This window comes from Entelurus aequoreus, linkage group LG14, assembly GCF_033978785.1.
Source record: "Entelurus aequoreus isolate RoL-2023_Sb linkage group LG14, RoL_Eaeq_v1.1, whole genome shotgun sequence".
Classification (NCBI taxonomy): domain Eukaryota; kingdom Metazoa; phylum Chordata; class Actinopteri; order Syngnathiformes; family Syngnathidae; genus Entelurus; species Entelurus aequoreus.
The window spans coordinates 57005526-57018025 of NC_084744.1; the positions used below are offsets into that span (position 1 = coordinate 57005526).

The following is a 12500-nucleotide window of genomic DNA, read 5'->3' on the forward strand; positions in this document are numbered from 1 at the left end:
GTATCCCGGTTGCCAATCAGGCAGCGTGTGTGGAAGCCTGTGCTCAGCACGGGGAAGTGACAACTACAAAATAAAAGGCATGGGACAGGAAGTCCAAAACAGTTACAAGAACGTAACAAAAGCACCTTATCGGCTGGTTCTGAGACGGGATTGATTTATCGGTCTTAATTTACCGGAAGTGTGTCTTCAGTTTTGAAGCAACAATTATTTCTGCATTGACAATTTTTTTTACACAATTTTTAAAACACTGCATTTTAACAAACTTAATTTTTAAACATTTTTAATTAGACATTTTTATTCAATGAAATTATCAGCATAATTTAATGTAAAAGAAAAGGGGTAAAGTTACTGCAGGCGAACACACATAAAAACAGGAAGTGCTACCAAAATACGAGCACAAGTCAGGAAGTAGAACACCGAACGCAGGAAAACGCCAACAAACTCAAAATAAAACATGGCCTTCTGTGACAGGTCATGACAGTGACATCATGATTCTTGATAATCAGAGTCTAAAATAGAGCTGGAGGCTTAGGTCCTCCAATGCCAAGTACTCTGACTCGCCACACAGGGAGTGGTGGGGGCGATCGAGATAGCAGACGCATGTTTTTACAATGTTTAACTAGCGGAAACCAGTTGATTTTTTTTTAAACAACTTTATTTATAACAAACATTAATATATATATATATATATATATATATATATATATATATATATATATATATATATATATATATATATATATATATATATATATATATATATATATATATATATATATATATATATATATATATATATTAATATATATATATATATATATTAATATATATATATATTAATATATATATATATTAATATATATATATTAATATATATATATATATATATATATATATATATATATATGTATATTAATATATATATATATTAATATATATATATATTAATATATATATATATATATATATATATATATATATATATATATATATATATATATATATATATATATATATATATATATATATATATATATATTAATGTATGTTATAAATAAAGTTTTTTAAAATACACTGGCTTTTGCTAGTTAAACATTGTAGAAACAGTCACATTTACACATACATACAGTATGTATATATATATATATATATATATATATATATATATATATATATATATATATATATATATATATATATATATATATATATATATATATATATATATGTATATATGTATGTATGCATATACACATGTATATAAATATATATATATATATGCCCTGCGATGAGGTGGCGACTTGTCTCATCATTCACTTAATACATACATACATGCATATATATATATATACAGTATATGTATTTATTAGGGATGTCCGATAATATCGGCCTGCTGATATTATCGGCCGATAAATGCGTTAAAATGTAATATCGTAAATTATCGGTATCGGTTTTTTTATTATCTGTATCGGTTTTTATTTTATTTAATTTTTTTGTTTTTTTTTATTAAATCAACATAAAAAACACAAGATACACTTACAATTAGTGCACCAACCCAAAAAACCTCCCTCCCCCGATTTCTTTCTGTTATCAATATTCTGGTTCCTACATTATATATCAATATATATCAATACAGTCTGCAAGGGATACAGTCTGTAAGCACACATGATTGTGCGTGCTGCTGGTCCACTAATAGTACTAACCTTTAACACTTCATTTTACTCATTTTCATTAATTACTAGTTTCTATGTAACGGTTTTTATATTGTTTTACTTTATTTTTTATTCAAGAAAATGTTTTTAATTTAGTTATCTTATTTTATTTTATTTTTTTTAAAGTACCTTATCTTCACCATACATTAGGCATAATAATGTGTTAATTCCACGACTGCATATATCGGTTGATATCGGTATCGGTTGATATAGGTATCGGTAATTAAAGAGTTGGACAATATCGGAATATCGGATATCGGCAAAAAGCCATTATCGGACATCCCTAGTATTTATATATGTATATATACACTTGTATATATATGTATATATACACTTGTGTGAAGATATACATACATACATATATACATATATATGTATGTGTGTGTATATATATATATATATATATATATATATATATATATATATATATATATATATATATATATATATATATATATATATATATATATATATATATATGTAAATGTGACTGAGATTCGGCTCACAACTGCGTATTGCTTCTCATCGTTCACTTCAAAGAGACCTGACTCTTTCTTTCACATCGCATCTTTAACTCAGCCTATCATCATCACCACGAGCACCTGCGGTCCCCGAAGCGGCAGAAAACCCGGCCTCGACACAGATGGGTATTTATTCACGATAACCCCTTGAACTGGGCCTGGCGCGGGCCAGAGTCATCCTGTTGTGCTTATTTCAAAAGCATTTGCAGATTTATGGGATTACGCCGTATGTAGGCTGAGTAGCAATATTTGGCCGGTGTCGCTGGGAACAAAGTCCTTCACATGGTTGATATTGCATTCAAATCAGTGAGATAAACATACGTATTTCTTACCAATCTAATCTATGGATTTGTCTGCAGATCACCAGGACAGCCAATCAATCAACTCTGGTTCAACCTTCGTCATTTCGTGGAGCTTTTCAGATGACGAAATCTCCAAAGACCCCCTCTCTCCAGCTGGCAAGTCCTCATCTCTGGGTGCAGGGTGCCAGTGGCGCTATGGTGATAATCCAGGCCGCATGTCGTCTTGCGCACTGCCTCTCTCACGCTACGACAACACCCGGCCCTCCCCGCCCCTCTCCCGGGATCAGGACCTTATACATTATGTCATGGACTGAGCCATGCGGCTAGCCTTTGTGTCTCTTTGTGCTCGGTGGGAAAGGGTCTATTTAGCCGGTGGCCCGTAAAGATGACATGCGTGCCGTCAGAAGCCATTAGACATTGATATATAGGATTACTCACTTACCCCGCGTCACTGCCGTATCCGCATATTAAGGCATCCTTTGCTCCTTCGACTTTGTAAAAATTATCTGAAGGAAAACCAAAGAAGAGCCGTTGGAATTTTCACATTCTACGGCCCGGAAACTGACGTCCCCGGACCGTACGATTGACTGACCTTCGCTGGTGAGAAAGTCCGCCCTGGAGCTCCAGGTCCTGTTGTTGCAGATGAAAGACGCATTGAGACTGTAGGAGGAGTTGATGCAGTGCGCCAGGCTCCGGATGCACTTTTGCCGAAGCAGCCCCATGAAAAGCTGCAGGCCGATCAGGGCGAAGACGCTGAGACAAAACACGGTCAGGATCATGACGTCCGCCAGCTTCTTCACCGACTGGATCAGGGCTCCCACGATGGTCTTCAGACCTGCACGGAGGACAGGGACGCATGGCTGGAATGGAAATGTGCAACGACGACGACAACCAAAAAAGTTGCGTTTTACCTGGTATGACCGAGATGGTTTTCAGGGCGCGCAGCACTCTGAAGGTTCTGAGTGCGGAGACGTTTCCCAGGTCTACAAATTCTGTTACGTATCTGCAATTTCAGGAGAAAACATTGCCTTCTATTGAGTGCGTGCTACCACTTGTGGAACAAAAACAGTCATTTTGGCCAGTCTAAGACCTGCTCAGTGGCATAGTGGTTAGAGCAGTGGTTCTTAACCTTGTTGGAGGTACCGAACCCCACCAGCATGAACATCACATTGTTCAAAGAACAAAACCAACACAGTGCATGAACTCACAACAAATCAGTGTGACTTCTGCTGTTGCCGTATCCATAATACGCCAACAGGGAGAAGTTTTTATTTACACGATAAGTCGGGTGTGTCTCGACCTCCGCGGCGGAGGGTCCGCCGAATCCCTGAGGCAGACTCACTGAACCCCTAGGGTTCGATCGAACCCAGGTTAAGAACCACTGGGTTAGAGTGTCTGCCCTGAGATCGGTAGGTTCGTGAGTTCAAACCCCGACCCATGTGCAAAGTCAACCTGCGATGAGGTGGCGACTTGTCCAGGTTGTACCCCGCCTTCCGCCCGAATGCAGCTGAGATAGGCTCCAGCAACCCCCGCAACCGCAGCCGGTGTTCACGCAAGACACGCACCCTTCTAAGATTCATGCATCTCTTGCATGTGGCTAAGACTCAGTGGCCTAGTGGTTAGAGTGTCCGCCCTGAGATCGGTAGGTTCGTGAGTTCAAACCCCGGCTGAGTCATACCAAAAGACTATAAAAATGGGACCCATGTGCAAAGTTAACCTGCGATGAGGTGGCGACTTGTCCAGGGTCTACCCCGACTTCCGCCCGAATGCAGCTGAGATAGGCTCCAGCAACCCCCGCAGCCGGTGTTCACGCAAGACACGCACCCTTCTAGGATTCATGCACGTGGCTAAGACTCAGTGGCCTAGTGGTTAGAGTGTCCGCCCTGAGATCGGTAGGTTCGTGAGTTCAAACCCCGGCTGAGTCATACCAAAAGACTATAAAAATGGGACCCATGTGCAAAGTCAACCTGCGATGAGGTGGCGACTTGTCCAGGTTGTACCCCGCCTTCTGCCCGAATGCAGCTGAGATAGGCTCCAGCAACCCCTGCAACCGCAGCCGGTGTTCAGGCAAGACACGCACCCTTCTAGGATTTATGCATCTCTTGCACGTGGCTAAGACTCAGTGGCCTAGTGGTTAGAGTGTCCGCCCTGAGATCGGTAGGTTCGTGAGTTCAAACCCCGGCTGAGTCATACCAAAAGACTATAAAAATGGGACCCATGTGCAAAGTCAACCTGCGATGAGGTGGCGACTTGTCCAGGGTGTACCCCGCCTTCTGCCCGAATGCAGCTGAGATAGGCTCCAGCAACCCATGCAACCGCAAAAAACTCATGTTTTGCTTATGGTAAAGAAGGCAAACCACCAGGTTTAATTAAATAGTGGTGTTTCAGTTCGAGCACATGAATAGACAAGGCCCCTTAGTTTGCAATTCGCAGGTACACTATATTGCCAAAAGTATTTGGCCACCGATCCAAATGAGGAGAATCAGGTGCCCTAATCACTTGGTGTATAAGATCCAGCACTTAGGCATGGAGACTGTTTCTACAAACATTTGTGAAAGAATGGGCCGCTCTCAGTGATTTCCAGCGTGGAACTGTCATAGGATGCCACCTGTGCTACAAATCCAGTCGTGAAATTTCCTCGCTCCTAAATATTCCAAAGTCAACTTTATTATAAGAAAAGTGAAGAGTTTGGGAACAACAGCAAGTCAGCCAACGAGTGGTAGGCCACGTAAACTGACAGAGAGGGGTCAGCGGATCGCCGACTTTCTGCACAGTCAGTTGCTACAGAGCTCCAAACTTCATGTGACCCTCCAATTAGCCCACGTGCAGTACGCAGAGAGCTTCGTGGAATGGGTTTCCATGGCCGAGCAGCTGCATCTAAGCCATACATCACCAAGTCCAATGCAAAGCGTGGGATGCAGTGGTGTAAAGCACGTCTCCACTGGACTCTAGAGCAGTGGAGACGCCTTCTCTGGACTGATGGGTCACGCTTTTCCATCTGGCAATCTGATGGACCAGTCTGGGTTTGGAGGTTGCCAGGAGAACGCTACATTTCGGACTGCAGTGTGCCAAGTGTGAAATTTGGTGGAGGAGGAATTATGGTGTGGGGTTGTTTTTCAGGACTTGGGTTTGTGTTAGAATAATTATGTGTAAGTTATCACACAACTTTAGTATGCTTAAAGTCTGTTGCTATAGTTATTAGCTATTGTGCTCAAGCTGTACTTTTTCTATCTGTGCAAGGACAAAACTTCTTGTCTGAGGGGTGGCCTCAGCCGCAGATGTTATCTTTGTTTTAGCCAGCTAACAGCCAAGGACTTCAAGGACCTCAACGAAGATAAGACGACAGCACGCAGACGAAGCAGAGACAAGGCGAAATCGCAAGGCCCCAGCACATTCCGGCACGTATTCTGCGTACTGGAGCTGCTTTGCATGATATGTGTGACCACTCCTTTTAGAGGCGGCCTCAGTGATGTAGACTGGGGAACTCCTGAATAAATAGAGGCACACGGGAGCTGTACCCTAGAGCGTAGGGCGAGACTGCGACTAAGTGTGCAGCTCCATGCGTCCTCCTCATGAGCTAAATTGAACTCTGTCTCTGTCTCTGCATGATTCCTTGCTTCTTGTCTGTTTAATAGATGTCATCAGTGTTTGAACCTGACAGCTTGGTCCCTTAGTTCCAGTGAAAGGAACTTTGAATGCTCCAGGATACCAAAACATTTTTGGACAATTCCATGGGATGGCACTTCAAGTTCATAATGTGAGTAAAGGCAGGTAGCCAAATACTTTTGGCGATATAGTGTAGTTTGGATCACTTCTCGTAGGAAAAGAGGCTCTAATTGGGACTTAGGAATGCAAAAGTGATAGTACTATCCTTGAGAAGAGACTACCTGTCTAGCTCAATGCCAACATTTGAGTTATGACTCAAAGCAGTTGTTTTCTAGACATGAACGCCTCCTTTTATGGTCAGGATGCGCTCTCCTGACTTAGCACACACACACACCCAGAGACAGAAAGGAGGAATATAAAAACGGATGGTTTGGCTACTCCAGTAGGAGTCCTTCATTTTTTGACCTAGCCTCCTCCAGGTACTGCAGACCTGTTTTAATGACACTCGCTTGTAATAAAGCAACGTTTATAAATCACATTTTAAGGGCAATCTTTGACGTGAGTGCAACCTTTGGGCATGTAAACACCGAGACACGGCTGCCGCCCGTTAAGACTGGAGGCCAAACTTGGAACTGTAGCCGTCATCTAATACCGGAGTCATAAAACGATGTCGTTACTCACGCCATGACGATGACGCTGAAGTCCAGCCAGTTCCACGGGTCCCTCAAAAAGGTAAACGGAACTGTGCAGAATCCTCGGGCAAATATCTTTATCACTGACTCGAAAGTGTAAATGGCAGTGAAAGTGTATCTGAACGGGAAATAGAAAGAAAAAAAAGGTCGGTTAAATCTGTGCAGCACATAAAGCGATGATATATATATATATATATATATATATATATATATATATATATATATATATATATATATATATATATATATATATATATATATATATATATATATATATATATATATATATATATATATATATATATACATATATGTTTTTTTGTGACCAACAAGTATGTGCTCCAATCACTCTATCACAAAAAAACAAGAGTTGTAGAAATAATTGGAAACTAAAGCCATGACATTATGTTCTTTACAAGTGTATGTAAACTTTTGACCACAACTGTATAAACATATATACACATACATATATATACATATATACATATTAACAATGTTTTCCAGTTCGAACGTTAAATATCTTGTCTTTGCAGTCTATTCAATTGAATATAAGTTAAAAGGGATTAGTAAATCATTGTATTCTGTTTTTATTTACCATTTACACAACGTGCCAACTTCACTGGTTTTGGGGTTTTGTACATCAAATACTCCCGGGGGTTCGATTCCCTGCCAGGCTCAAATGAGAACATACCACACGGAGCTGCGTTGAAACGCCCTGTTTGGGTACAAGAGGACCTGGCCAGTACTTACTCCAGGTGCTTGGTCCACGGTGCTGGGTCCGACATGGCCATGAAGCAACAGTTGGTCAGGATGGTGAACATGATGAACAGGCTGAACAAGGTGCGGGAGGTTAAGGAAAGTTGCAGTCCAATAAATGCACAATTTATGAGAAACATAATACATAAAATACAGTAAGTCTCAAATTTACAGTATTGTGACCTATTTTTATGGGCTTGCCTCTTTGGGATGTTAAATTCCTGTTATAAGCTGTTATACAGTGTAGGCCTTGAGCTCTTATTTTGAAGGCGCTAGTGGAGCGAAGGTTTTTGAAAAGAAAGGAAATAAAGTTACCTCTAACAAGCAAAAAGCTGTGAAAACGATGATGCCGTGTTACAAATTTAAGTTATATTTACTGAGATTGAGTGAGCCTATGGCCTTGCACTTTTTTTATTATATATATATATATATTTTGCATTCTATTTTAGTTACTTTGAATTTACAACCCCCTGGTGCTGTTTTGTACTGTTTTTGTACTGTTTTGTACGGTTTTTGTACTTATTTTGATTATTGTTGCTCGACTGTTTGTAAATGTTGTAATTTATGAATAAAGGTTTAAAATATATATATGTGTATATATATATATATATATATATATATATATATATATATATATATATATATATATATATATATATATATATATATATATATATATATATATATATATATATATATATATATATATATATGGTAAACCGGAAACTTACTGCTTTGCACTTTGTTTATTATAATATATATTTTTTTGCATTCTATTTTAGTTACTTTGAATTTACAACCCCCTGGCGCTGTTTTGTACTGTTTTTGTACTTATTTTGATTATTGTAGCTCGACTGTTTGTAAATGTTGTAATTTATAAATAAAGGTTTAAAAAAATAAGGTAATCCGGAAATTACTGAGATTGAGTGAGCCTATCGCTTCGCACTTTGTTTATTATATATATATATATATATATATATATATATATATATATATATATATATATATATATATATATATATATATATATATATATATATATATATATATATATATATATAGCATTCTATTTTAGTTACTTTGAATTTAAAAAACCCTGGCGTTTTTTTGTACTGTTTTTGTACTTATTTTGATTATTGTTTCTCGACTGTTTGTAAATGTTGAAATTTATAAATAAAGGTTTAAAAAAATAAGGTAATCCGGAAATGACTGAGATTGAGTGAGCCTATCGCTTCGCACTTTGTTTATTATATATATATATATATATATATATATATATATATATATATATATATATATATATATATATATATATATATATATATATATATATATCATTCTATTTTAGTTACTTTGAATTATATATATATATATATATATATATATATATATATATATATATATATATATATATATATATATATATATATATATATATATATATATATATATATATATATATATATATATATATATATATATATATATATATATATATATATATATTGCATTCTATTTTAGTTACTTTGAATTTACAACCCCCTGGCACTGTTTTGTACTGTTTTTGTACTTATTTTTATTATTATTTTCAACTGTTTGTAAATGTTGAAATTTATAAATAAAGGTTTGTAAAAAATAAAAAATAAAAAGACACACTTAAATTAAATGTCAACTTCTGACCAATAAATAATAGTTCATGACAACAACAACAAAAGAAAGGAAATAAAGTGGTCCTCGTGTAAAACTGGAGCCTCCGTGTTGTTTTTGCACTTATCCTGTTATTGTGTTGAAACGAGGACGTTTCTTTCTGTAGGAGGGGAGGTATGTCACCTATTTTTATGGACTCTTTTCTTTGTGATGTTAAGTTCCTGTTATAAGCCGTTATACAGTCTATGCCTTGAGCTCTTATTTTGAAGGCGCTCAGAGCGGAAGTGGTAACACGTTGTAGTGGAGCGAATGTTTTTTGAAAGAAAGGAAATAAAGTGGTCCTCGTATAAAACTGGAGCCTCCCTGTTGTTTTTTGCACTTATCCTGTTATTGTGTTGAAACGAGGACGTTTCTTTTTGTAGGAGGGGAGGTATGTCACCTATTTTTTTATGGGCTTGCCTCTTTGTGATGTTAAATTCCTGTAATAAGCTGTTATACAGTATATGCCTTGAGCTCTTATTTTGAAGGCGTTGTAGTGGCGCGAAGGTTTTTTGAAAGAAAGGAAATAAAGTGGAGCCTCCGTGTTTGTTATTTTGTACTTTTATACAGTATAGGCGACATATATAAACCCTCGGTTACAGTATCAACCTCTTAAGGTAATGATATCATTTTGCTCTCATATAAAACCATAAAAAACAGTTACAATGATGGCTTTTTATGGATTTTGTTACTTGACGCCATCTTAAAGGTATGCTAGCTGTTCCCCTGTTAGCATGCTAAATGTTGGCATGCCAACAATAGCATGCAAACGTTTTTTAATGGATAAATGATATAATTTTGCTTTTATATAAAACCATAAAAAACAGTTCCAATGATACTTTTTTATGGATGTTGTTACTTGACGCCATCTTGGAAGTATGCTAGCTGTTCTCCTGTTAGCATGTTAAATCTTAGCATGCCAACAAAAGCATGCAAACTTTTTTTAATGGATTGATGATATCATTTTGCTCTTATATCAAACCATAAAAAACAGTTACAATGATGGCTTTTTGTGGATTTTGTTACTTGTCGCCATTTTAGAAGTATGCTAGCTGTTCCCCTGTTTATATATATATATATATATATATATATATATATATATATATATATATATATATATATATATATATATATATATATATATATATATATATATATATACTGATCGGTGTATACTGTATGTATGTATATAACCTTCTAAAAACCATCCAAATACCTCCAACACCATTGTATACATGCTGTATGTGTATATATATATATATATATATATATATATATATATATATATATATATATATATATATATATATATATATATATATATATATATATATATATATATATATATATAAATCTCCTGATGATTGAGGAAACCCTCATGAAACAGGCCTGTAGAGATGAAATAGTCTTGTGATTTTTTCCCACACACACATATATATATATATATATATATATATATATATATATATATATATATATATATATATATATATATATATATATATATATATATATATATATATATATATATATATATATATATATATATATATATCTTTGAGCACTATTGCTAAAAGAACATAAAACAGTGACTTACAATGTCTGCTCTCACTGGGATGCCGACTAATGGGATGTTTGTATCTTTCAGCACAATACTTGTAAATTCAGAATAATCATCACTCCTCGGATATAAAATACTTTAAAGTATTAAGTTGGTAGCTCGGTTTGGTGCCACAAAATTGGACTGAAATGCATGATATATAAACTAGCATTTACCTTGTCTTTCTCACAAAATGACAGTTTTGGTATTTTAATTTTGGCATTTTTTTTTTGCATAAAAAGGAAGCGTCCACTTGGGTAAGTGCTATTTCCTGCCTGATAAATAATAGGCAGTGGTCATGTGATGTAAAAGGTTGCTCTTATTTCATATCTGAGATTAAAAGAGGGATCTCAGGGGGGGATTTAGTCGGTGATGCCAGAGGACTATCACAAAGCTGTATCAAAAATAGGACTAAGGACAAGACCGTCAGGAAGAGTCACAGAAAAAATTGTAAATATTAAAAATTGGCTTATGCAGCGTTCTAACATGGGAGGCGTGGCTTGTTGACATTGTACGGGTGGTATAGAAATTATAGCAAATGATGGAATCACCAGTCTGGGGGGATGTTCAATTTCGTAGAAAAAAGCAGATAACATGACACAAATTTGTACTCATTTCAAATGGCAACTTCCTGGCTTTAGGAAACACTAAAATAAATCCAGAAAATAAATTGTGGTCGTCAATAACAACATTTAATTGTAATTATTTTTTCAGCATTATATATATGTATGTATATTTATTTATGTTATTTAATTTTTTTTTCTTTTCTTTTTTTTTGTTGTTATTGTTTTTGCTTACATTTTTTAATAAACTTCCGACCTACACAAAATTATCAAACATATAGTGATTTTATTTTAATTTTTTTATAATTTTGGAATGGATTTTGGACGCTGGCGACATTCAACTGTAATTATTTTTCAGCATTATATATATATTTTTTTGTTGTTTTGTTTTTTTCTTACATTTTTTAATAAACTTTAGACCCAAACAAAATGATCAAACATATAATGATTTTATGTTATTTTATTTGTTTGTTTGTTTTTAACTGGGGACTTCCCGCGGGCCAGATTTTGGACGCTGGCAACAATCAATTGTAATTATTTTTTCAGCATTATATATATATATATATATATATATATATATATATATATATATATATATATATATATATATATATATATATATATATATATATATATATATATATATATATATATATTGATCCGTAGTTTGGGGACCCCTGACCTAAACCCCCTGGCGACATTTAATTGCAATTATTTTTTTCAGCATTATATATATACACTGTATATATATATATATTTTTTTTATTTTTATTTTTTATTTTTTCCTTTATTTTTTAACTGTTTTTGCTTACATTTCTTAATAAACTTCAGACCTAAACAAAATTATCAAACATATATGATTTTATTTTTTTATTTTATTTTATTTGATTTTTTAAATTTTTAACTGGGGACTTCCCGCGGGCCGGATTTTGGACGCTGGCAACATTTAATTGTAATTATTTTTTCAGCATCATATATATATATATATATATATATATATATATATATATATATATATATATATATATATATATATATATATATATATATATATATATATAT

At 34.8% G+C, this 12500-nt stretch overlaps 2 protein-coding genes across 4 annotated transcripts in view; one reads left to right on the top strand and one right to left on the bottom strand.

The window, feature by feature from the left end:
* The window catches only part of LOC133665094 (sodium channel protein type 4 subunit alpha B-like), a 116362-nt gene that overhangs the window by 66670 nt on the left and 37192 nt on the right, over positions 1 to 12500 (bottom strand). For all 3 annotated transcript variants that reach the window (XR_009828686.1, XM_062070289.1, XM_062070288.1), the window contains exons 4-8: positions 7584 to 7673; positions 6823 to 6951; positions 3447 to 3538; positions 3128 to 3370; positions 2978 to 3041 (exon numbers count right to left, since the gene is read on the bottom strand). Coding sequence is in view for 2 of the 3 variants with exons in the window: in XM_062070289.1 (XP_061926273.1) it covers positions 2978 to 3041; positions 3128 to 3370; positions 3447 to 3538; positions 6823 to 6951; positions 7584 to 7673 (618 nt within the window). In the remaining variant the exon portion in view is untranslated. The remainder of the gene's footprint in view (positions 1 to 2977; positions 3042 to 3127; positions 3371 to 3446; positions 3539 to 6822; positions 6952 to 7583; positions 7674 to 12500) is intronic.
* The window catches only part of LOC133665096 (WD repeat-containing protein 48), a 73762-nt gene continuing 71041 nt past the window's right edge, over positions 9780 to 12500 (top strand). The window contains exon 1 of the mRNA XM_062070297.1: positions 9780 to 9892. The gene's annotated coding sequence lies outside the window, so the exon portion shown is untranslated. The remainder of the gene's footprint in view (positions 9893 to 12500) is intronic.